The sequence below is a fragment of the Geotrypetes seraphini genome, chromosome 7 (genome assembly GCF_902459505.1).
Source record: "Geotrypetes seraphini chromosome 7, aGeoSer1.1, whole genome shotgun sequence".
Lineage (NCBI taxonomy): Eukaryota > Metazoa > Chordata > Amphibia > Gymnophiona > Dermophiidae > Geotrypetes > Geotrypetes seraphini.
The window spans coordinates 98860572-98888105 of record NC_047090.1 but is presented as its reverse complement, the minus strand read 5'-3'; the positions used below and the strand labels follow the sequence as shown (position 1 = coordinate 98888105).

The 27534-nt window shown below is 44.2% G+C and overlaps 1 protein-coding gene across 1 annotated transcript in view; it reads right to left on the bottom strand.

Annotated features, from left to right (window-relative positions):
* Nucleotides 1–27534, bottom strand: part of EIF2S1 (eukaryotic translation initiation factor 2 subunit alpha) — a 64175-nt gene that overhangs the window by 4984 nt on the left and 31657 nt on the right. Inside the window, exons 5-6 of the mRNA XM_033952174.1 lie at nucleotides 13005–13111; nucleotides 5277–5374 (exon numbers count right to left, since the gene is read on the bottom strand). Coding sequence (XP_033808065.1) covers nucleotides 5277–5374; nucleotides 13005–13111 — 205 coding nt within the window. The remainder of the gene's footprint in view (nucleotides 1–5276; nucleotides 5375–13004; nucleotides 13112–27534) is intronic.

Here is a 27534-nt window from a genome sequence, read left to right as displayed (position 1 = left end):
GAGGGAAATCTGGTCACAAAGGAGTTGCAAACTGGTCGGTACACGATTGGTTTGCTTTGTAAATCTAGGCCAAAGTCCTGGCAGGTAGACAGAAATAACCTGGAATAAAGTGGGATTGTACAAGAAGTCTTGTTTGGAAAGTGAAAGAGCAGACTGGAAGGATGTCAGCAGGAATTTGAAATGTTTGAAGTCAGCATGAGTATGTGATTTGAGCCTAAGATGTTCAACAGACTGGGCGGATTTTAGAGATCAGCCAGAGCTGGGATTTGCACACCTTACAAAAAGTGCAATGGGAGGAGCAAGGGTATTTAGAGCAGAGGAGAGAGAAAGACAGCCTCATTAACAGATTTCTATAAACAGTGGTGGTGAGAGTGCAAGGGTCAATAGCCTGAAGATTCCTAAATCTGTCTGATGGCTCTTGATACAGTAGATCAAATTATGCTGTCAAACAAATTACAACAGGATTTAGTGCAGTGGTTTCAAACTCAAACCCTTTGCAGGGCCACATTTTGGATTTGTAGGTATTTGGAGGGCCTCAGAAAAAAAGTTAATGTCTTATTAAAGAAATGACAATTTTGCATGAGGTAAAACTCTTTATAGTTTATAAATCTTTCTTTTTGACTAAGTCTTAATAATAATATTGTAATTTATAGCTAAAGAGAAATATGATCAAGAAACTGTTTTATTTTGCTTTTGTGATTATGATAAACATATTGAGGGCCTCAAAATAGTACCTGGCGGGCCGCATGTGGCCCCCGGGCCACGAGTTTGAGACCACTGGTTTAGTATTAAATTAATTTAGATCCTTTCTTACAGATCAGAAATTTATTGTAAAATGTGCGTCAAAGATGATGAAAAAAGGGGTGCCACAAGGTCTGCACTATCTGCCCTATTGTTTAACATTTATTTTGCATCAATAGGGCAGGTACTACAGGAGTTGGGAGTATATTACTGCATTTATGCGGATGCTATCCATTTTTTCTTTCCTATCTTGGATGGAGTAAAATATGTCCAGAAGAAATTGGAAGAGTATATGAAAAAATCCTCATCCCAAGAGACCCTCGGGCATTTGGATGAGAGAGGAGTAGAAGGGGGCAAAACCACCACTGTGTGGGGCCGCACCAGGGAAGACATCAAGGGTACTGAGACCCCCGGAGTGGACACAGAACCTCCTGCCGTCGGCACATAAGCTTTACAAAGTGCAACATAAATTCAGGGGAAAAGACCCCCGGTGGCCCCAAGGGACTCCCTGCCCCAGCAGGGGACCCTGACATATCTTGCCCCTGTTTTTCCAGAACAGGGGGAAGGTCACCTGAGGTAACTGAAATGAATGAGGAGGTTCCCTCCGAAAATGGACCCAAAACCGCCAAAATCGGAGCTCCTGAGGCCTGTCATGTCTGAAAAGCCTGGGACTTTCCTGACGCTGAGGCCGATGAACAGACCGACGTGAAAAGGGAATCCCCAGCCGAACCGGCGGTAAGGGATCTTGTGCTCCCTGAGTCTTTGAGACTGTGCAGAGAGAAAGTGTCATTTAGAAAGCAGTTGAAAGCTTATTTATTCGTTAAACCTTTTTATTAGTTTTGATGATGAATGTATTTTATAGTTTGTATTGTGCAAACTTTTTATTAACGCTATGCTAGTTATTATTGAATGTGTTTTCGAAATTTTGGAAGAACAGGACAGGATGAGGTTTAGTCTTATCATATGTCTGAGTATATTTTGATTATATATGTTTTTTATTGTAACCGCTTAGGCATTAAGCGGAGAAGAAAGTTTTCAAATAAATAATAATAATCAGTTTATATACCGCAAGGCTGTAAAGTTCTATGCGGTTTACAATAGTTAAAAAATAAAAGAAGTTGAATAGAACTAAAAAAGTTAAAAGCCAATAATTAGAGACACTAAAATAGTGCATAATAAAATTTTTACGAATTAGCTGCCTAAATATTTCAAAAACAGATATGTTTTTAGATGTCTCCTAGATTTCCCATAAGTGTCAGTAAGCAAAAGCAATTGTTCTAAATCCTTACTCTATAACGCTTGATATGAAAAAAGATTTTGATGATGTTTAAGTTTACATCCTCTAACAGGCAGAAAAACAAAATTCAGATGTGAGTTTCTCTTATGTCTGTTGGTTGCAAAAGAGAAAAGCTCAATTATATATTTGGGAGCTAAACCAAAGCTTTAAAACAGAAGCAACCAAACTTAGGGCTCCTTTTACAAAGGCGTGCTAGGGCCTTAACGCGTGGAATAGCACATGCTAAATTGCCGCGCGTGCTAGCCACTACCGCCTCCTTTTGGACAGGCGGTAGATTTTCGGCTAGTGCATGCTAATCCGGTGCGTGTGCTAAAACCACTAGCGCACCTTTGTAAAAGGAGCCCTTAAACTTCTCCCTCACCTCCATTGGCAGCCAATGCAGTACTTGGTAGGAGGGTGTTACGTGATCATATTTCTTCAACCTAAACATCAGGCTGACCACCACATTGTGTACTATTCGCAATTGTTGCATATTCTTCTGGGAAATTGCCAAATAGGCAATATTGCAGTACCGTATTTTCACGTAGATAACGCGCACCCATGTAAAACGCGCACACGGGTATAGCGCGCGGGAAACACAAATTTATGTACAGAAATTTTTATATACCGCGCACACCTGTATACCGCGCATGCTGCCCGACTCTCCCGTCGCCGCCCGACTTTCCTTTGGCCACCCCGACTCTCCTCTCCCCCTTGAAGTCCTGTCCCCACCCAGAAAGCCTGACGCCCCCCCCCCCCGACGTCTGATTCACCCCCCCGCAGGACCGCTCGCACCCCCACCCCGAAGGACCGCTCGCACGCACTCCCACCCGCAACCACACCCCCACCCTGAAGGACCGCTCGCACCCCCACAGCCTCCCGACCCCCCCCCCCATCATGTAGAAGCTCCTACCGGTGTCCTGCTGCTTTCTCTTGGCGGTCCCGGCCCTTCCGTGAGCCCTGCACCTGTGCTGCTTCCTCTTCCAGCAGTTAATCCTTTCTCTAACGTCAAGCCCTCTTGCCCCGCCGACTCCCCGACACGATTGGGGCAAGAGGGAGCTCAAGCCCTCTTGCCCCAGCCAACCGCGGCACCCCCGACACGATCGGGGCAAGAGGGAGCTCAAGCCCTCTTGCCCCACCCCCCCCCGACACGATCGGGGCAAAAGGGAGCCCAAGCCCTCTTGCCCCGCCGACTCCCCAACTCCCCGACAATATCGGGCCAGGAGAGAGCCCAAACCCTCCTGGCCACGGTGACCCCCTACCCCCACCCCGCACTACATTACGGGCAGGAGGGATCCCAGGCCCTCCTGCCCTCGACGCAAACCCCCCTCCCTCCAACGACCACCCCCCCCAAGAACCTCCAACTGCCCCCCCAGCCGACCCGCGATCCCCCTGGCCGACCCCATGACCCCCCACCCCCCGTACCTTTGTGTAGTTGGCCGGACAGACGGGAGCCAAACCCGCCTCAGCCAACCCCGACAGGCTGAGGCCAAACCCGGGAGCCAAACCCGGCAGGTAGCCAACGACGGAATGAGGCCGGATTGGCCCATCCGTCCCAAAGCTCCGCCTACTGGTGGGGCCTAAGGCGCCTGGGTCAATCAGAATATGCCCGGGAGCCTTAGGTCTCTCCTGGGGGCGGGGCCTGAGGCACATGGGCCTAACCCGACCATGTGCCCAAGGCCCCGCTCCCCAGAGGAACCTAAGGCTCCCGGGCCTATTCTGATTGGCCCAGGCGCCTTAGGCCCCACCAGTAGGCGGAGCTTTGGGACGGATGGGCCAATCCGGCCTTATTCCGTCGTTGGCTGCCTGCTGGACAGGTGGGTTTGGCTCCCGTCTGTCCGGCCAACTACACCAAGGTACGGGGAAGGGGGGTGGGGGTGTCGTGGGGGTCGGCCAGGGGGGTCGCGGGTCGGCTGAGGGGGCGGTCGGAGGTTCTTGGGGGGGGGCGGTCGTTGGGGGGAGGGGGGTTTGCGTCGAGGGCAGGAGGGCCTGGGATCTCTCCTGCCCGTAATGTAGTGCGGGGTGGGGGTAGGGGGTCGCCGTGGCCAGGAGGGTTTGGGCTCCCTTCTGGCCCGATATTGTCGGGGAGTTGGGGAGTCGGCGGGGCAAGAGGGCTTGGGCTCCCTCTTGCCCCGATCATGTCGGGGGGGGGCAAGAGGGCTTGAGCTCCCTCTTGCCCCGATCGTGTCGGGGGTGCCGCGGTTGGCTGGGGCAAGAAGGCTTGAGCTTCCTCTTGCCCCGATCGTGTCGGGGAGTCAGCGGGGCAAGAGGGATTGACGTTAGAGAAAGGGCGAACCGCCGGAAGAGGAAGCAGCGCAGGCGCAGGGCTCACAGAAGGGCTGGGACCGCCAAGAGGAAGCAGCAGGACACTGGTAGGAGCTTCTACATGATGGGGGGGTCGGGAGGCTGTGGGGGTGCGAGCGGTCCTTCAGGATGGGGGTGCGGGTGGAAGTGCGTGCGAGCGGTCCTTCGGGGTGCGGGTGCGTGCGAACGGTCCTTCGGGGTGGGGGTGCAAGCGGTCCTGTGGGGGGGGGGTGAATCGGACGTCGGGGGGGGGGGGAACTATGTAAAAAAAATTTTGTACAACGCGCTCACGCGTATAACGCGCAAGGTTATGCGCGGTTTGTAAAAACCACATATAACGCGTGCGTTATATGTGAGAAAATACGGTAATCAAGCTGCCTTAGTATAAGAGACTGTACCAAAACTCTAAATGATGAACCATCAAAATACGCCCTAACGGACCGAAGCTTCCAAAGAGTAAAGAAACCCTTTCTAACCAAAGAGTCCACCTGGTTCTTCATAGTCAAACCCTATACCAGTATTATTCCCAAAACCTTAATAGTAGATTGAATAGGATAGCTGAATTTATACGTAATGATGTTTTAGTATCAAAAGGGTGCGGTTAAGCTACAAAAAACTGTTTTTTCTTGAGTTAAGCTTCAGTATAAATTCAGTCATTCATTGCTTCATTAGACCTAATACTTTTGTTGCTTTAGGAATAACTTCAGAAAGAGAAATAGGAAATGGAATAATGATCGTAAAATCATCTGCATAACTAAACAGCTTTATCCCCAGCTGGAACAATTGCGCACCTAATAATGACATATAACATTAAAGAGTAATGGGGACAATGGTGAACCTTGCGAAATTGGTGAAGGCGACAACTGAATGTTCCTTCTGTTTATATGTTATTCAGAAGCTAGAATGGAGGTTGTGCAGCTCCATGATGAAAATACTGAATTTCTGCTGCTCTTACCTTGATAGGCATGCTCTCTGTGGAACAACTCAGACCTGCTTTCAAGGCCTCTTTCACTGCATCAATACCTTCATACCCATAACAGGCAACTTCAATATCTAAGGACAGATAGATTTTCATTTAAGATTAAAATTCACCCAGATCTTTATAAATGTCAAATTCTACAAAACTCAAAACTACAAAGCAAAATGTTGACGGTGTAAAGGCATAACAACATAAGAAAAGCAATAATAGGTCAGACTAATGGTCCATCTAGCCCAGTATACAACAGTGGCCAATCCAGGTCACAAGTACCTGACAGAAACCCAAAAAGGAAAACTTCTCAGTACCACATATTTGTAATGGCTGAAACCCACAGGGTAAAAGGCATGGAAAGGACAAACAATACTACATTTTCCTACAATCTTAAGGGCAGGAAAATTCACCAGAGGGAATTCTGGGATGGGGATGGTAAAAGGGGGCTTCAAATCAGATACACAGATAAATCTGCAGATACACAGGTTGGAAATTTGGAAGAGATGACCCACATACATAACTCAGTTGTTCAGTTAACAAATTTTGGAAACAACTGTTAGCAACTTGAACTAAATTCTGAATCTAACTGGTAACCTCTAATGCAGTTAATTGTATTTTAGTACCACTTATGTTACAGGATCTAAATGTGTTTTGCTATGCTCACTCTTTCTTCCTGTTTCTTTGTTTTTTTGTCTCCGAGTTGAATGTTTCTGTTATTTGAACTGATTATATCTTATACACTGCTTTGATATCTTTCAATCATTTGGCAGTAATATATACCAAAAGTCCAATTAAATAAATAAATCTCCCTCAATGACACACTAGATGTACTGCTGTATTCTGAAAGCAAACACAACAAGGTTGGTGTTCAGTTTCTTTTATTAAGATGGACTTGACACGATCGTGTTTCGGCTCGTAAGGGCCTGCCTCAAGAGTCTTGTTGTAAATCAGTTCTTGCAATTTCCACAAACTTTTCAACACATGCTTTAGTAAACCGCTCCTTGGTGAACTAACATGTACTGCTGACCTTTTACTGGGCCCTTCTTTTTTAATGCAAAAAGAGCAGCCTATAACAGGGGTATTTTGAACCAGCTACAAGAATTTGAGTGGATAAGCAGTGGCTCCTGTCAAAAATGTATTATCATAATCTAAATGTATACTGTAACCTATGTATATTTTTCTTCTAACCAATTTGCACCTTGTAATCACTGACCGCTCAGTGACCTCTTATCTATTTATACACTGTAATTCGCTGACTGTACAGCTATTCTTCATTGTGAACCGCCTAGAAGTCGCAAGATTATGGCGGTATAGAAAAAATAAAGTTATTATTATTATTATAAACTAAAGAAATGCAGCTCTTAAGAGAGTAATGCTGTAATTATGGTTAGGTATTAGCAATAATTACTGAACGTACAAATAGCACAGTTACTTACCGTAACAGGTGTTATCCAGGGACAGCAGGCAGATATTCTTGACTGATGGGTGACGGCACTGACGGAGCCCCGGTACGGACAATTTTAGAGTGATTGCACTCTAAGAACTTTAGAAAGTTCTAGCTCGGCCGCACCGCGCACGCGCGAGTGCCTTCCCGCCCGACAGAGGCGCGCGGTCCCTCAGTTAGTATAAGCCAGCTAAGAAGCCAACCCGGGGAGGTGGGTGGGACGCAAGAATATCTGCCTGCTGTCCCTGGATAACACCTGTTACGGTAAGTAACTGTGCTTTATCCCAGGACAAGCAGGCAGCATATTCTTGACTGATGGGTGACCTCCAAGCTAACCAAAAAGAGGGATGGAGGGAAGGTTGGCCATTAGGAAAACAAATTTTGCAAAACAGATTGGCCGAAGTGTCCATCCCGTCTGGAGAAAGCATCCAGACAATAATGAGATGTAAAAGTGTGAACTGAGGACCAAGTAGCAGCCTTGCAGATTTCCTCAATAGGAGTGGAACGGAGGAAAGCTACAGATGCTGCCATTGCTCTGACTCTATGGGCCGTGACAGAACCTTCCAGTGTCAGTCCGGTCTGAGCATAACAGAATGAAATGCACGCTGCCAGCCAATTAGACAACGTACGTTTAGAAACGGGACGTCCCAATTTATTTGGATCAAAGGACAGAAAAAGTTGAGGAACTGATCTGTGGGGTTTCGTACGCTCTAGATAGTAAGCCAGAGCCCTTTTACAATCCAAAGTATGTAGAGCTTGTTCTCCAGAATGAGAATGAGGTTTTGGAAAGAAAACAGGTAGAACAATGGATTGGTTGAGATGGAATTCAGATACAACCTTAGGGAGAAACTTTGGATGTGTACGCAGAACCACCTTGTCATGGTGAAAAACCGTAAAGGGTGGATCTGCGACCAGTGCATGAAGCTCACTAACCCTCCTGGCAGAGGTAAGGGCAATAAGGAAAAGCACTTTCCAAGTGAGAAACTTGAAAGGAGAGGTAGCCAAAGGTTCAAATGGAGACTTCATTAAGGCAGAAAGAACCACATTGAGATCCCAGATAACAGGAGGGGCTTTAAGAGGTGGTTTCACATTGAAAAGCCCACGCATGAACCTGGACACCAGGGGATGAGCTGAGAGAAGTTTTCCATGGACTGGCTCATGAAAAGCTGAAATGGCACTGAGGTGGACTCTGATGGAAGAGGACTTAAGGCCAGAGTCAGACAAAGAGAGCAAATAGTCCAACAACGTCTCCACTGCCAGGGAAGTGGGATCAAGATGATGAAGAAGACACCAGGAGGAAAATCTCGTCCACTTCTGATGGTAACATTGCAGAGTGGCCGGTTTCCTGGAGGCATCCAGAATGGAACGAACAGGCTGAGATAAAAGAGTATCATGAGATGTCAGCCCGAGAGATACCAAGCTGTCAGGTGCAGAGACTGGAGGTTGGGATGTAGAAGGGTTTCCTGCTGTTGCGTAAGCAGAGAAGGAAACAGAGGAAGAAGAAAAGGTTCCCTGGAACTGAGTTGAAGTAGAAGGGAGAACCAATGTTGCCTGGGCCACCTCGGAGCAATCAGAATCATGGTGGCTCGTTCCCTCTTGAGCTTGAATAAGGTTCTCAACATTAGAGGCAGAGGAGGGAAGGCGTACAGGAACAGATTCGACCAGTCGAGGAGAAAAGCATCCGCTGCCAGACGGTGAGGAGAGTAAAGTCTGGAGCAGAATAGGGGCAGCTGGTGATTGTGAGGAGCTGCAAAGAGGTCTATCTGAGGAGTGCCCCATTGAGTGAAGATAGACTGCAGAGTTACAGGATCGAGTGTCCACTCGTGAGGCTGGAGAATTCTGCTGAGTTTGTCCGCTAAAGAATTCTGTGCTCCCTGAATGTAGATAGCTTTCAGGAAGAGATGGTGATCTATGGCCCAATTCCAGATCTTTTGGGCTTCTTGGCATAAAAGGCGAGAGCCTGTCCCACCCTGTTTGTTGATGTAGTACATCGCAACTTGATTGTCTGTGCACAACAGGAGGACCTGAGGAAAGAGAAGATGTTGGAAGGCCTTGAGGGCATAAAACATCGCTCTGAGTTCCAGGAAATTGATTTGATGCTTCTTTTCCTGGGCTGTCCAAAGACCTTGAGTCTGGAACTCGTTCAAGTGAGCTCCCCATGCATAAAGAGAGGCGTCGGTGGTGATGACAAGTTGATGAGGGGGCTGATGGAACAGAAGACCTCTGGATAGATTTGAGGATACCAACCACCATTGAAGAGACTGACGAAGAGATGATATCACAGATATGTGTCGTGAGCAAGGATCCGTCGCTTGGGACCACTGAGTAGCAAGGGTCCATTGAGGAGTGCGCAGGTGAAGACGTGCGAGGGGCGTGACATGAACTGTAGATGCCATGTGCCCCAAGAGTACCATCATTTGCCTGGCTGAGATGGAAGGCAGTGAAAGCACCTGCTGACATAGAGACTGAAGGGTCTGAAGACGATTGGATGGTAGGAAAGCTCTCATGAGGAGTGTGTCCAGGATCGCTCCAATGAATTGAAGTCTCTGAGTGGGGATGAGATGAGATTTGGGTAGATTGATCTCGAACCCCAGAATTTGTAGAAACCAGATGGTTTGGTTGGTGGCCAGGAGAACTGCTTGAGCGGATGTGGCCTTGATTAACCAGTCGTCCAGGTAAGGGAAGACCTGGAGGTGGTGAGAGCGTAGAAATGCCGCTACCACAATGAGACACTTGGTGAAGACCCTTGGAGAGGAGGCAAGGCCGAAGGGCAGCACCTTGTATTGGTAATGACAATGATTGATCATGAAACGGAGATACTGTCTTGAGGTTACATGGATCGGTATGTGAGTGTATGCCTCTTTGAGATCGAGGGAGCATAGCCAGTCGTTTTGATTGAGAAGAGGATAAAGGATGGCTAAAGAAAGCATCTTGAATTTTTCTTTTACCAGGTGTTTGTTGAGATCGCGGAGATCCAAAATTGGTCTGAGATCTCCTGTTTTTTTGGGGACTAGAAAATAACGGGAGTAGAATCCCTGCCCTTTTTGATCTTGAGGAACTTCTTCTATAGCGTTTAGAAGAAGGAGGGATTGAACTTCCTGAATGAGGAGGGCAGATTGAGGACTGTTCAAAGCAGACTCTTTTGGCAGGTTTTGGGATGGAAGAGTCTGAAAGTTGAGAGAGTAGCCGTGGCGGATGATGTTGAGGACCCATTGGTCCGAAGTAATAACTTCCCATCGGCTGAGGAACAGAGAAAGTCGACCTCCTATAGGTTGAGGCAGGAGAGCAGGAATAGGAATACTGGCTATACTGTGGAGAATGAAGTCAAAAGGGCTGTGACTTCTGCTGAGTAGGTGGTTTCACAGGTTGCTGCTGTGGCTGCTGTCTGGGAGGTTGACGTTGTTGCTGCCTTTGACGCCTGGGTTGCTGAGCAGTGTGGTAGGTAATGGCCGAGCTGTGAAGCGGCGTTGATAGGCCGACTGCTGCCTATATGGTTTTGGCGGAGGAGGCTTCTTTTTATTTTTAAGCAGGGTATCCCAGCGTGTCTCATGAGCAGAGAGCTTTTGTGTGGTTGAGTCCATGGATTCCCCAAAGAGCTCATCCCCTAGGCAAGGGGCGTTGGCTAACCGATCCTGATGATTAACATCAAGGTCGGATACCCGAAGCCAGGCCAGGCGACGCATAGCTACCGACATTGCTGTCGCTCTGGATGTAAGTTCAAAGGTGTCATATATGGATCTAACCATGAACTTACGTAATTGAAAAAGAGACGACAAGCAGGTATGAAAGGAGTGATGTTTTCGTGAAGGAAGGTACTTTTCGAAGGAAGCCATGGTGGTAAGGAGATGCTTCAAATAAAAAGAAAAATGAAAAGCATAATTGCTAGCTCTATTTGCTAACATAGCATTTTGGTAGAGCCTCTTACCAAATTTATCCATGGCTCTACCTTCTCTGCCAGGAGGTACCGATGCATATACACTGGCTCCTGAAGATTTTTTAAGGGTGGATTCGACAGTTAAGGATTCGTGTGGAAGTTGAGGTTTGTCGAACCCAGGAATGGGAATTACCTTATATAGAGAATCCAGTTTACGTGGGGCCCCTGGGACAGTTAAAGGAGTCTCTAAATTCTTATAGAAAGTCTCCCTCAAGATGTCATGAAGAGGGAGTTTCAAAAATTCCTTTGGAGGCTGGTCAAAATCAAGGGCATCCAAAAAAGCTTTGGACTTTTTGGATTCAGCCTCCAAAGGAATGGACAAGGAGTCACACATCTCTTTCAAAAAGCAGGAGAAAGAGGAAGTGACTTGTTTGGAGGATGGGTCAGGGACAGTTGAATCCTCCTCCTCTGAGGAACATTCGCCTTCAGAAAGAAAGGGTTCCTCTGAGTCTCCCCACAGATCAGGATCCCTGACATGGGGAGTATGGTCCCGAGACTCAGGTGTCGATGATTGTAAGTGTCGGGTTTTGTGTAACGACTTACCCGACCTCATCGATATCGAGTCAGGAGATGTTATCGGTCGCACCGGTGCCAAAGTCTGCACCGATTGATGGTGAGCTCTCGGCTCCGGTGCAAGAACTGGCATCGATACCGATGAGGTTAGTTGAAGCGGTACCGAAACAGTGGAAGCAGGTAACACAGGCTGTTCCACAATCGGTACCGGTAGCTCGGTGCGGACCGGCACCGGAAGGTTCGGAGCCAGGATAGCAGGAAGGAGCTGTTTCAATTGGTCCTTAAGTTGCACCTGAAGGATGGCCGTGATGCGGTCATCAAGGGATGGCACCGGTACCGCCTTTTTCTTCTGCGGTACCTGCGGTGCCGTTCGACGCCCCGGAGATGAGGAGCCCGATGTCGAGGGACTCACCTCTATAGGGGCGGAACGCTTCCGCTGGCGTCTCACAGTCGGCAGGATTGGACTCACTGCACTCGAGACCGGAGGACGCTCCAGCGGGGAAGGCTTCTTAGCCGGCTTACCTGACTGGTGAGACGCCGGTGCGGAATCACGCGGCGTCGAAGAAGAGGGTGCCGACTGAATCGGTGCCGAAGCTGGAGTCGATGGAACGGGGTCGGACATCTCGGCACCGAACAATAATCGCTGCTGGATCTGGCGATTTTTTAATGTCCGTTTTTTTAGAGTGGCACAGCGGGTGCAAGTAGAGGCCTGATGCTCAGGACCCAAACACTGTAAACACCAGTTGTGTGGGTCCGTGAGAGATATAGGCCGAGCACACCGCTGGCACTTTTTAAAACCCGGTTGAGGGGGCATGAAAGGAAAAACGGCTTCAGCCAAATCGAAGGCCGAGGCTTCGATGGTGGCAGAAGGCCCCGCCGGGGAAAGATTAAATTAAAGAAAAAATGAAGGTTTTTTTTTTTTTTTTTTTACAAAAAAGAAAAAAGAAAAGAAATAAGATTAAATAATCAAAAGTTTACGCGAGCGGGAAGGCAAAGAGAAAAAAGTTTCAACAGCCGTTGAAAACGCGTCTTCTTAGCTCCGCGGAAACTAAGAAACTGAGGGACCGCGCGCCTCTGTCGGGCGGGAAGGCACTCGCGCGTGCGCGGTGCGGCCGAGCTAGAACTTTCTAAAGTTCTTAGAGTGCAATCACTCTAAAATTGTCCGTACCGGGGCTCCGTCGGTGCCGTCACCCATCAGTCAAGAATATGCTGCCTGCTTGTCCTGGGATAATAATACATAGCTCTTGGGTACGGCTCCTTTTATCAAGCTGCATTAGAGGTTTTTAGTGCGAACTGACATAGGAATTCTATGAGTGTTGGAACATTACCATGAGCGTTGGAGCACGTACCTCGCCGGCTGGCCTGTGCTAAAAACCTCTAGCACAGCTTGATAAAGGGGGGGAGGGGTAAGTAATGTCGTTAACCAGAATTTTCTGCTGCCAAACTGATTCAGTAATTAGGAGGTTAGGTGCTTACTAGCTCCTTTATAAAATAAAGACAATAAAAAGGAGGGGGAGTTGGTGTTAGGTTACATGCAGGAATTTATTTGCTCATCTACCTCAAGTGGAAGAATCTAAACTGGGCAAACTAGATGAACCAATTTGGTCTTTTCATACTATGTAAACACACTGAAAAATAAAATATTAGGATAAATAGGATTAGAAAAGTCACAAGATATTTTGCAAGTAATGCAACTCAAAGCAGATGAAAGCCGTCATATTTTAACCCTTTCATCTTGTCTACATTTGGGTCGTTCTGCAAGGAGTTGGGAAATACAGATGGAACTGAGGCAAGCTTCACGTCGTCACTGGCGTTGACTTACCTGCTCGAATTTTAACTGCCTGTGGTGTCAGACGTCTATTTATGTTGTCAATGAGCACACGTTTCTCCTCTTCTATCAAATCAAGTCCATCCAGAATAGAGGGGTCTCTGCATCAAACAGAAATTTGCAGAAAATCAGGCACATTGTTCTTAATAATACACTGTAATTTATTTGATTCCATACTATTTTTTAGATGTGTTCAATGTGTGCCACAACAATAGCAAATATATTTTTTTAAATCCCATAAAAAGGTAAAATTATGGTCTTATCTGTTAATTTTCTTTCCTTTAGAAGCAGCAGATGAATCCAGAGACTAGTGGGTATAGCTCACATCGACCAGCAGGTGGAGATAGAGAACTGATTAACAGTTGGCCTTATAGCCTGGTGTTCCTCCTGTTGATTCAGTTATGCACTTTGCCCAAGCATCCCCAAAGGAGAATGATCATCCACAAAACTTCATTCCAGTAGAAAATGTGCCACTCAGAAATGAAATAATACAATTACCAACCATACCCCAACTGAACAAACAAACAAACAACCTACAAACCGCCAGTGCACATGGGGAGGGGCTCTGGATTCATCTGCTGCTTCTAAAGGAAAGAAAATTAACAGGTAAGACCATAATTTTACCTTCCATAGCAAAGCAGCAGATGAATCCAGAGACTAGTGGGATGTAGCAAAGCAAACTCAAACCGGGTGGGACGCCAATGCCGCCTCCGCCAGCACTGTAGCGCCAAAACTTGCCTCCGAACGGGCCGCTACGTCTAAACGGTAATGCTTCGAAAAGGTATTTCCCGACGACCACGTGGCCGCCCGGCAAATTTCCTCCAAAGACATCCCCCCGGACTCCGCCCAAGACGTAGCCAATGCCCGAGTGGAATGAGCATGAAGGTGCTCCGGTACTTTCTTCCCTGTCAACACATAAGCCGAAGCAATAGTTTCTTTGACCCAACGAGCAATGGACGCTTTAGACGCCGCCATCCCCTTGTTTTTGCCCGCGAACAACACAAAGAGATGGTCCGACCGACGAAAATCGTTCGTCACCCCCAAATAATGGAGAAGCATACGTCGTACATCCAGTAGACGCAAAGACGAAAATCGTTTTCCCCAATCCTCCTTCCGGAAGGATGGGAGGAACAAACTCTGGTTCACATGGAATGAAGAAATAACCTTAGGTAGGAAGGACGGCACCGTTCGCACCGACACCCCAGTTTCCGAAAACCGTAAAAAGGGTTCTCTGCAAGAAAGCGCCTGTAGTTCCGACACTCGCCTCGCCGAAGCCATTGCCACCAAAAACACTGTTTTCAGCGTGACATCCTTCAATGTGGCCGCTGACAGGGGCTCAAAAGGTGCCCCCTGCAACCTCCCAAGGACGAGTTTAAGATTCCATGTTGGACAAATTCGCTTTACCGGCGGGCAGATATGGTGAACCCCCTTGAGGAAACGGACCACGTCCGGCTGCGAAGCGAGCGTCGAGCGAGCCACCCGGCCCCTGTAACAGGCAATGGCCGCCACCTGAACCTTTAAAGAGTTATAGGCTAACCCTTTCGCCACGCCCTCCTACAGAAAAGCAAGAATAGCCGGCAGAGATGCATGGAAGGGCGCAATCCCCTGTCATCCGCACCATGCAACAAAAATCTTCCAGACTCTCGCATAGGAGGCAGAAGTCGAAATTTTCTTAGCTTGAAGAAGCGTGGCAATCACCTGTTCTGAATAGCCCTTCTTTTTCAGCCTTGACCGCTCAATAGCCAGGCTGTAAGACCAAAGCGGGCCGGATCTTCCATCAAGATTGGACCCTGAGTTAGCAAGTCCGGAGTTACCTGGAACGTTACCCGATCGCCTACTGAAAGCTGAATCAGATCTGCGTACCACGGCCGACGCGGCCAATCCGGAGCCACCAGGATCACTCTGCCGTGAAAGAGAGAGATGCGTTGTAACACCCGACCTATCATGGGCCAAGGCGGGAACACATACAGAAGGGAATTTGGAGGCCATGGGAGAGCTAACGCGTCCACCCCCTCCGAACCCTTCTCCTTGCGTCTGCTGAAGAACCGAGGCAACTTCGCATTGCGGGATGAGGCCATGAGATCCATCTCTGGCAGCCCCCAATGACGGACTAGCAGGTCGAAAGCTCGAGCAGACAACTCCCATTCGCCCGGATCTAGAAGATTTCTGCTGAGGAAGTCCGCTTGCACGTTTTCGTGACCTGCAATGTGTGCCGCCGACAGAAGCGGAACATGCACCTCTGCCCACCGAAACAACCTCCTTGCCTCTTCGGCCAACTGCGGACTCCGGGTGCCCCCCTGACGATTGATATATGCTACCGCTGTGACACTGTCCGAAAAGATCCTGGTCGGCCTGTCCTGAACAAGGGACTGAAAAGCCCGCAGCGCCAGCCTGATCGCCTTTAATTCCAGCAAATTGATGGACCACTGGACCTCCTCTAAGGACCACACCCCCTGCACTGAAGCTTGCAGGCACTGGGCCCCCCAGCCCAGCAGACTGGCATCCGTTGTCACCACCACCCAGTCCGGCGTGGCCAACGGCATGCCCTGCCACAGATGCAACTCGTGTAGCCACCACTGCATGCTGCGAGCCGCCCGAGGACTCCATTGGAGACGCAAATTGTAGTCCAGAGAAGCTGGGGACCAGCGAGAGAGAAGAGACTGTTGTAAGGGCCTCATGTGGTACCGAGCCCAGGGGACCACCTCCAGCGTCGCCACAATGGAGCCCAGAACCTGTACATAATCCCAAACCCGAGGTCTGGGCGACTCGAGAAGTAGGCGAATCTGAGCCTGCAATTTCTCTCCCCGGTCTCGGGGTAGAAACACTTTCCCCAGAGCAGTGTCGAACCTCACCCCCAGTTACACCAAAGACTGCGACGGGGACAGAAAACTCTTGGGAAAGTTGACGATCCACCCCAAAGACTGAAGGAGAGAGATTACTCTCTGAGTTACCGACAAACTCTCCTGTCTGGACGAGGCGCGGATCAACCAGTCGTCTAAGTAAGGGTGTACCCGAATCCCTTCCTTGCGTAGAAAAGCTGCTACCACCACCATCACTTTGGAAAAGGTGCGGGGAGCCGTTGCCAGGCCAAAGGGCATTGCCCGAAATTGATAATGCTGGCCGAGAACCGCAAACCGCAGATACCGCTGATGCGGAGGCCAGATCGGGATATGGAGGTACGCCTCCTTGAGATCGAGGGACGTGAGAAACTCTCCCGGTCTTACAGCTGCAATAACCGAGCGGACCATCTCCATCTGGAAATGGCGCAACTGAGAAATCTGTTGACCCCTTTGAGATCCAGCACCGGTCTGAATGACCCCCCCTTCTTTGGTACAATGAAGTAAAGGGAATATATCCCGTGGCCTACCTCTTCCGGGGGCACCGGTACCACCGCCCCCAGATCGAGCAGCACCTGAAGAGTCATGCGTACCGAGTCTCCCTTGGCCGCCCCATTGCACGGGGACACCAAGAAAGAATCTTCGACGGGAGAGGCGAACTCCAACTTGTACCCTTCTTGAATAATGTCTAAAACCCACTGATATGACGTGACCTTGGCCCACTCCGCCCCGTACGCCGACAGCCGTCCCCCTAAGGGAAAGGCGGAGGGAGCCAAGACCCCGTCATTGCGGAGCGCGACTTGCTGCGGCACGCGCTGGCTGACCTGAAGAGGGTTTCGTCGTACGAAAGGAATTTCTCTGCTGAAACCGAGGTCTCGAAGAAGGGAAAGAACCAGATGCGGATCTGAGGAATGGTATCTCCTAACATCCCTGAAGCGCGGTCTAGACGAAGAGGACTTCACAGGGGGCCTAGCCCTATCTTCCGATAAACGCTGTGTTTTGGTATCACCAAAATCCTTCACCAATCTATCTAAATCTTCCCCAAACAATAAACCCCCTTTAAAAGGGAGTTTCACAAGCTAAAGCTTGGATGCAGCATCTGCCGCCCAATGACGGAGCCATAATGACCTGCGAGACACCACCGAAAGAGACATCTGCTTCGCCGAAGCCCGAATAATATCATATAAGGAGTCTGCTAAATAAGCCAAACCTGACTCCAAATCAGCCAGTTCCGCAGGGACCGAACCCCCGGATTCCATTAAATTATCCGCCATCCCTTGCGCCCACTGCAGACACGCTCGCGCCGCATAAGAGCTGCAAATTGCGGCCTGTAAGGAAACCGTAGCTACTTCAAAGGACATTTTCAGTGAAGATTCAATCTTTCTATCCTGTGCATCCTTTAGCGTAACTCCCCCTTCCACCGCCTTCTTCCAGCGCTCCCGCCGCCCCCACCGCCGCAGAACTCCCCTCAGCCATGGAAGAGCCCTGCAGCAAGCCCGAGTCGACCTCGAGCGGCGGGGACATCGATCGAGCCTCCCTTACACGGGAAATGGCCACATCACATGCCTGCAGAAAAGCATCGTCTGCCGGTGCGCTCAAACACCTGGCAGAGCAAAAGCCCGACAGTGTTCTGCGCTTCCCACAGCGCGAACACCGCTGACCAGTCTCCGTTGCCATACCTCGTTCCGGCACTCAAACAAAAACTTTTTTTTTTTTTATACTGGAATGAAGAAAGAAAGCACTCCTGCAGCGTCTAAAGAAACCCCTCAATCAATCGGAGGGGAGGATGGAGAAGGGACCTGGGAGGGCCCAGGTGTAACTCCCAAAGCCGGCACCACTCAGCCAGGCACCCCTGACCTACTGAAGAGAGCTAGTCTCAAAAGAGGAATCCAAAAGAACACCAATCTATCCGGCAGCAGCCAGAATCCAGGAGCTAGAGAATTAGCTCAACCCCTGCTGGGAGATAGAGCAAAACAGGAGGAACACCAGGCTTTAAGGCCAACTGTTAATCAGTTCTCTATCTCCACCTGCTGGTCGATGTGAGCTATACCCACTAGTCTCTGGATTCATCTGCTGCTTTGCTATGGAACACACGTTAGTACTACTACTACTACTTATTTCTATAGCGCTGCAAGATGTACACAGCCCTGTACATTAACATGTAAGAGATGATCCCTGCTCAATAGAGCATACAATCTAATTAAAACAGACAAACAGGACATCTAAAGGAATCCTAATCGAAGAGTCATTCATTATTTGGAGCCCAGTCTCTCTGGGTTGGTCCACATGCACTAAACTCATCGTGTTTTTACATGATCATTGAACTGGTTTAGCATCAAAATTGTTTACCAACTGATGCACACAATGGCTCACTGTGGGCTTTTGATTAGTATTAAAACAAGGTCATTAATATTAAAACAAGCATTCTGACCAATGCTCTAACATCACGGATGCACAAAATCTAATGCAGATTCTAAAGACCCAACAGGACTGCCATATACGTGTGTATTAATGGTGCGTTTTATGCACTACTACTACTACTAATCACTTATATGGCACTGAAAAGCATACAAAGTGCTGTACATTTTGACATTTATAGACTGTCCCTGCTCAGAAGAGCTTACAATCTAACTTGGACAGACAGACATGACATATAGGGTTGGGGATGCAGAACCCAAGGTGAGAGGAGTTAGGGTTGAAGGCAGTCTCAAAGAGGTGGGCTTTGAGGTGGGCCTTGAACACTGCCAGAGACAGAGCCCACTGTAGGGATTTGGGCAGCTTGTTCCAAGCATATGGTACAGCAAGGCAGAAAGGATGGAGTCTGGAGTTGGAAGTTGAAGAGTCGGGCACAGATAGGAGGGACTTACCAGCTGAGCAGAGCTCACAGGGGGATACAAATGACCTCATTAGTATTAAAATGAGGTAATAAATATTAAAATGAGCACTCTGACAGATGCCCTTACATCGCTTAGGCATACACTAAATATAGCGATTACTATTAACAACCTGAAATTGGGGGGCGTGGCTTAACGCGAACACAAGATGGAAGTGTGATCGCGACGCTCCTCTTCAACTAGGCAAAGATTACTAAAAAAAAATTATCCCCTAATGTTAATTTCAAAGAAAAACAATTAAAATTCTTGTTGAAATTGTGGCATATTGATATTGCCCTCCTCCGCCGAAACCGTGATAAGGCATGAGAGAAAGGAGCCAAAGAGAAAAATCGCCGGTTTTTTTTTGAGAGCTGAAACGGCAAGATATTGGAGGCAGGTGGCTGACGGGCTAGGGGATCACTGTGGAAGGCAGACTTGTGCCTCCGAGCCTGGAACGGAACCCTGAAAGAGGAGAGCAAAAAAGAAAAAAAAAGGAAAAGGTCTGTCTATTTATTATTCGAGTAAGTTGCTGACAGTGTGGCTGATGGTCTCTGTGCTGAAACGGCTTGGCGTCGAGAGCAAGGTTGTTGACGGTGTGAGTGACAGACATAATTTTAATATCAATCTGAAGAAAGACTTATGCCGCCAGAGATGAAATAAAGCCTGAGGGAAGAGAACCAGAAGTAAGATCGCCGGATTTTTGTTTCAGAGCTGGAAAGGCGCAGCAAAGTTTAAAAAAAAAAAAAAAGCTACTTACTTATGCCGCCAAAACTAAAGTAGCCCTGAGGGAAGAGGAAAAATCTATTTCTCTTTCATTTTTTTGTTTTTTTTGTTTTGTTTTGTCTAGGCAAGCTATTGACAGTGTGACTGACTGAAATCTCTATTTTACTGAGGAGAAAACTAGTGCTGCCGAAACTGAAACAAAAAACCCTGAGGAAAAGGAGACAGGAAAAAAGATCTGTTATTTCCTCACTGTGTTTTTTAAGCTGATAAGGCACAATATTAAATACAAACATAACGATTGAGGAGAAGATAAAATCCAATTGTTTTCTTCTGTGTTGAATGACATCAAAAATAACTGTGGAGAAATAAAATTGGCAAAAACTGTGGCAACTGATACTACCCTACACCTGACAAAACTAAAATAAAGCTCTGAGGGAAAAAAGGCCAAAAAGACAATCTGTTATTTCCTCACTGGCAAAACAGAGGAAAAAAATATTAAGAGTGCCTTTATTCTCAAATGCTGATAGTGACATGGTGTTGAGGGATGAGATTTCCAATGAGCTGAACAATAAAAATTAAAAAGAGGCTTGAGAACCACGGTAAACTGACATTGAACAAGCCGAAGATAAAAGGAAAAAGATAAAAGCTTCCTCAATTTAAACTTATTTTGGTGAGAGGACAGTGCCTGTCAGTCTGAAATTAAGGCAGTTTGAAATAGACCTCCTCTGCCATTTTTGAAGAAGAGCTGGACAGGAACCCTGAAGGAAGAGATCCAAAAAAAAAAAAGTTTGCTATTTCCTCAACAACATAGCATCGAAGACGAGTCATTGAATATAAAGATTGTGGACAAGGTAAAATCTGTAAAAATATAGAAATAAGTTTAGAAATATGGCAAGTACCAGACAAAATAAAAATGAGGCTGGTATGTCAGCAAAAAGACAAAAGCAGGATCAAATCACACCAAGCAAGATCCCACTTCCTGCTGAAGAACCTGACATATTGAGTAAAGCAGAAGTTATGGAAGAACTGAGACAAATTAAACAAATGCTTAAGGAAACTGTGACCAATATGTCTGAAATGAAGGAAGAGATACTGAACATCCACAGACAAATGGAAGTTAATAACAAAAGAACAACTGTATTAGAAACCAAAATGGAGGTCATAGAAGGTGAAGCAAACAGATGCAAAAATGACAGTCTGGAATTGAATAAATTGAAAGATCAACTGGAAGACTATGAGAATCGAGGAAGAAGGAAAAATATTAAACTTTTTGGAATACAAGAAAATTTAGAAGGAAAAAATACTATACATTTTCTAGAAAACTTAATTCCAAAAATACTACAACTGGATTTAAAACAACCACTGGAAATAGAAAGGGCTCATAGGATCCCAGCAAAAAACGTAGAAAATCAAGGCAGACCAAGACCAATAATATTCAAAATGCTTAGGTACCAACAAGCATTAGAAATATTAAACGCTGCCAAGAAAGACAAAAATCTAAATTACAAAGGATCTAGAATATGGTTTTTGCCGGACTTTGCTAAAAACACAGCAAATAAAAGAAAGAGACTATTAGACATGAGACCTCAACTAAAAGAAAAAGGTTTTAAATACGGATTATATTATCCGGCAAAAATGAGAGTATCATCTGGAGACAAATCTTTGTATTTTGAAGATCCAGAAAAACTAAAAGCCTTTCTTTCAAAATCAGAACCTATGTCGTTTTAATAAAAAATATCAAGATTGGTTTTGATGATATTGTGAAAAACTTTAAAAATATGAGATATTGAAATACTGAAGAAAGAAAAACATGAACTAAAAAAAAAAAAAAGACAATAAAAATATAAAGAGAGAATGTATAAGATATAGGAAAAATATTAATACCATTTTAAATACATGTTTAAGATAAATTTGTATGATGTAAACTATAATACTAGGGAAATATAAATTAAAAATTGATGAATGGATAAAAGATACATTAATGAAATGTTTAGAAGTAAAGGGAGAAAAAAAAAAAGGAGAAAAAAGAGAAAAAGGAAAAAAAAAGAAAAATGAATGACTAAAGATATTAAAGGTTAATATAGATAGTTAAAAGGGGATATTTGATTGAATATTGGTTGCCTAGAGGAGAGGGGAATGTTCGGGTTGCTATTCCAATGTGTGTCCTTAAGCAGTCATTAAATTGGGTGGGAAAGGGAGGGAAAAAGATGAGATTTACTAGAATGATTAAGGAGAAAGAAAATAAGGGATTGGATACTTCAAGGGTAAATATGTGTGTCATGGAAAATATTTTTTGGATTTTAAATATAAAAGAAGAAGGGAAAAAGATTATACTGATAAGTTTTAAAATATATAATGTCTTTTAAGATATATTCTATTAATGTCAATGGCCTGAATCATGTAATTAAAAGAAAAAAGCTATTAGCATTTTTAAAAAAGCAAAATGCGGATATTTACTGTCTGCAGGAGACCCATCTTAATACAAAAGAATCACAGAAACTAATGGGTGGGTGGGTAAAAGAATGTTTTTTTGCTCCAGCAGAGGGTAAAAAAGCAGGAGTAGCAATTCTTATTAATAAAAAATGTATGGCCAAGACTAAGGTAATAAATTCAGACCCACATGGAAGATGGATACATGTTGATATAGGTATGGGAAATAATGCCCTGACGTTGTTTAATATATATGCCCCTAATTCGAATCAATCAGAATTTTTTTAAAAATTACAGAATATGTTATTACCACTGGCCGCTTCTAATTTAGTGGTGGCTGGAGATTTTAATGCTGTAATGGATCCATTATTGGATAAAAAACCAAGTAAAAGTATAAAATCTTTAGGTTTAGATAATTTGGCTCAATCATGCGATTTAAAGGATATATGGCGTATTCTTCATTTTAATGATCAGGAGTTTTCATTTTGCTCACAGGTTCATAAATCATTTTCAAGAATAGATTATATTTTTGTTTCAACAAATGAAGTGCAACAGGTGATTAAAGCTTCCATAGATCCTATTATTATTTCGGATCATGCGGGAATATGGATAGAATTACAATTGGATAAATTGGAAAAGGGTAGACCTCTTTGGAGATTTGATAATGCACTGCTTGTGGATGATAAATTTTTGGAAATTTTAAAACACAAATTAATGATTTCTTTCAAATGAATTTAGTGGAGGATACATCTATTGAGAATGTATGGGATGCATTTAAAGCAACTATGAGGGGTAATATATCATATTCTGCTTTTATTAGGAAACAGAATAAAATTCAATATATAGAGTTAGAGAAAGAAATCAAAATATTAGAAGCTAAATTGATAAATAAATGGGAAAATGAGATATTGCAAGCTCTTTTGAAAGCAAAAGGTAAATATAATGAATTATCTTCAAAAATGATAAGAAGAGATTTGTTTTCCAAACAAGCAGTGTATTATGGAAATTCTAATAAGGCGGGGAGATTATTGGCAAATTATCTTAAAGCAAAAAAAAGGAAAACTAATGTTAATGGGATAAAAGATGATAATGGTACAATAACAAATCAAACAGATAAAATTTTAAAACAATTTCTAAAATTTTATAAAGATCTATATTCTTCCGAGCCTTATTTGGAGAGACAAAAAGATGGTAAAAATTTTTTAGATTTAATTAATGGACCTAAGGTTCCTGATCATATAAAACGGAGTTTAGATGAACCTATATCATTAAAAGAATTAGAAACAGCATTGAGATCTCTTAGAGTTGGATCCGCTCCAGGTGGTGATGGTTATACAGTAGAATTTTATAAAACATTTCAAAATATTCTTTCCCCACATTTACTAAATTTATATCAAACACAACTTATAAAAGGTGATATTAAAGGTACTATGGCTGAATCAATAATAATTGTTCTACCTAAGCCAAATAAAGATCCTACTTTGGTTTCGAACTACAGGCCTATATCTTTAATAAATGTGGATAATAAACTTTTGGCGAAAATTTTGGCGTTAAGATTAGCCAAAGCTCTCCCACATATTATAGATATGCATCAGACGGGTTTCGTTGCTAAAAGACATTCCTCTAATAACTCTAGATTATTATTTCATATGTTAAATTTATCAAAAAAAATAGATGAACCGACTTTTACAGTTTCCTTGGATGCAGAGAAAGCGTTTGATAGGGTAGAATGGAATTTTATGTATCAAGCTTTAGAATGGTTTGGTATAGGTTCTGGATTTATACAAATGGTAAAAACTTTGTATAGCTTCCCGATTGCAAGATTAAATATTAATAATATGATATCTGATGGATTTCAATTGCGGAGGGGAGTTAGACAAGGTTGTCCTTTATCTCCTTTGTTATTTGATGTTATATTAGAACCCTTATTGTTAGCAATACAGCAAACCGGGGAGATACAGGGTATTCCATATTCAGATATGGAATATAAAATTTCGGCTTATGCTGATGATATTTTGCTTTATTTGAAAAATCCAGAATCTACCTTATCTTCTTTATTAAAATTAATTGATAAGTTTGGTAAATTTTCAGGTTATAAAATTAATTGGAATAAATCTGAAATTATACCTTTAAATGTTCATTGTGTAAAAGGATTATTTGACGCTTTTCCGTTCATACTGAAAGAAGAAGGATTTAAATATCTTGGCATTCAAGTTAAAAATACAATTGAAGATACCGTAAAAGAGAATGAAAAATATATATTAAAAAAAGTTACGGAATTGTGCGAGCAATGGAACCCTTTACATATCTCTTGGTGGGGGAGAGTTCAAACTATTAAAATGATGATCTTGCCTGTAGTTTGCTACCAAATGAGTATGATACCTATTTATTTTCAGGGGTCCTTTTATAAAATGCTTAATAGCATTTTAACGAAATTTCTTTGGCTTGGTAGAACACCTAGAATAGCTTTAGTAACTTTGCAAAAATCAATTAAGGAGGGAGGGGTAAATTTTCCAAATTTTTATAGGTACCATCAAGCCTATATTCTACGTCAGGGTATGTATTGGATCCTCCCAGAACTTATAGATAACGCACCAGATTGGTTATATTTGGAATGGCGCCTTATGTTTCCCCTAAATTTAGTTCACCTTCCAAGTATTAACATGCCTAGAAGATACAGAGAAAATAAAATTTTAATGGATACTTGGAAAACGTTGAGATTTATAAGTAAATTAATAACTATCCCAATAAACAAATCAACTAATCAATCTCTATGGATAAACTCCAAGATCAAAATTGGCGGAGCTCAAATCCTTTGGAAGAACTGGATTATTGCAGGCATTAGATCTTTGGATGACGTTATTTCAGAAGGTAAACTGCTGGATTTTTCACAATTGCAACATAGATTTGGTCTTAATAAAACACAAAGTTTTAAATGGTTGCAATTGAAGCAGGCCATTCAGGTTGGGTTCCCTGAATGGAAAACATTGAATAATCAATATAGTTTAAAGTTCTTATGTTTTCAAGCAGACTTCCTAGGACATCAAGCCGCATTGTGGTATAAATTAATATCTGGATATTTGAATAAAAAACCAAAAAATGGTCTAAGAGATATTTGGAGCATTGAGATTAAGCATCAAATTAATGCATCTCAATGGCCACTAATTTGGTCTTGGAGAATGAGATGTACAGTGTCAGCATCTATGAGACAAACTTGGTTCTTTTTATTGCATAGAGCTTTTTGGACCCCTACACGTTTGCAAAAATTAGACAGTTCTAAGTCCAATAAATGCTGGCACTGTAATCTGGAACCAGGGACATTAGATCATTTACTGTATTATTGTCCCTACATTAAAACTTTTTGGAATTCAATTTGGCCACAAATTAATAAATTGATGGAAAATCATATTGCAATATCATATGATACAGTATTATTTGGAATGATGATGAGAAAAAAAAGTCAAATTTCACCAGAAAATAACAAGCTTTTATTAATTATGACAGGGGTTGCCATTCAGCATATAACCAACAATTGGAAGAATTATAGTAACCTAAATTATACATTTTGGTGGAATACAATATGTCATATATTCAAAATGGAAAGAACAATAGCAATACAAAGAGGGACATATACTAAATTTATAAAAATATGGGGGCCATTGACAAAATACTACAATGAATAAAAAGTAAGATTTTTCTTCTTCTTTTCTTCTTTTAAATATCTTCTTTGTGACACACATAGAGGGAGGGTAGTAAAAATAATTTTACATAACAAACTATAATATGATATATAATATATAATGTATGATTGAAAAGTAATAGAAGGGTGGGGGGAGGGAGAGGGATAAAATATATTTAGAATATAATGTATTAGATATAAAAGTGATATTGTGTATTTATCAATTGTATTTTAATATTTTGTACACTTCATGTAAAAATTGAAAATAAAAAATAATATGGAAAAAAAAAAAAAACAACAACCTGAAATTACCGACAAGGCTGCAATATTGTGCGTCCCTCCTGTCAGCCATGACAGCCCTAGGAAACAAAAAAAAACAAAAAAAACGAGGGGGCAGGAGGGATGATTGTAGTCACCCAGACTCCCCCCCCACGTGAAGATTGCGGCCACGTGAACCCCTTCACACTCCCAATCTCCCACCACCACAAAGACAGTTGCAGGAGGTATAATCAACCTGACCCCTCCACGCCCTCAGCCCCGCCCCCTATCTTATACTGAAAAAGACAGTAGGAGGGATGCCCAGTTCAAAACACAGCAATTAGACTTCTAAAGAACCTTCACGCCCACGATCCAGTATCCCAAACACTAGCATCAGCCCACTGGCTACTCATAGTCAAATGATGCATTTTCAAAGGCTTAGTGCTTGCATTCAAGTCCTTACACAACATGGTGCTCTGAAACATATCAGCCAAACTCCCACCTTATGTCCTGAACAGACCCCTCAGCTCCCAGAAGGAAACACGTCTACAATTACCCCTTGGTTAGAGCCTCTGACTAGAAAGTGCCAGATGCAGATCCTACTCCCAATTCTCACCAAAAATATTAATCAACGGTCTCCACACGTCAAATCCCTTGAAGGACTTTTGAGCTTTAGGAAAGCAATAAAAACCTATCTTTTCACCTAATTCCCTTAGCCTAGTATCCATACAGTATAGCACCTAGACTCCAACACCCTCTGCACATCATCATTGTTAAACTGTTTACCAGAGCATCTTCCTCCTTCAGCCATACAGTCTAACAAACAAACTAATGTATTCCTCACATACCGTATATACTTGAATATAAACTGAGATTTTTGGACAAAAAAATGGCCCATAAATGGGGGTCTCGGTTTATATTCAAGTCTACATTTGAGTACTTCTCTAACTAAAACAAAAATAAAAATTTAAACCTACCAGGAGTCTGGATGTAGGGAACGGAGTTGTGGGTCTGAGGCAGGCCCGAAATGCGAGGCAGGCAGTTGATTCCTCCCGGCGGTGGCCGCAGTGGTAGTCCATGCTGTTTGCTGCTTGGAGTGAGGAGTCAGCGGCGCATCTGGACTGCGGTGAGCCATGCCTTCGGTCCTGGGCCTACTAAGCTGGTTGGCAATGAAAAAGCCAGATGTCACGGGGGACTTCCCTCTTGCCAAGTCACTATAGGCTCTTTCACGGATATTCATTAGGGCTAGCCCAAAAGTCTGACTGGCTGGTGGTCCTCCAGGACAGGATTAGGGACCACTGCTCTAGGGTATACATAGTCAGGGCTTTCAGTTTCTCCTCGTACTTCTTTTGGCGCAAATCTCATATCATTTTAGTCGCCCTCCTCGGGACCGCTTCAAGTCTTCTTATGTCCTTTGCCAGATACAGTCTCCAAAACTGAACACAATACTCCAAGTGGGGCCTCACCAATGACCTGTACAGGGGCACAATACAACTATCCTCATCATCAGCACCTTCTTTCTTCTACTGGTTACACCTTTCTTTATACAGCCTAGCATCCTTCTGACAACAGCCACTGCTTTGTCACTGTTTCTTTGCCTTTAGATCTTCGGACACTATCTCCCTGTCCATGCATTATCAGCCTCTCACCTCCCAGCACATACAGCTCCTTCCAATTACTAATCTCCAAATACATTACTCTGCATTTCTTTGCATTGAATTTTA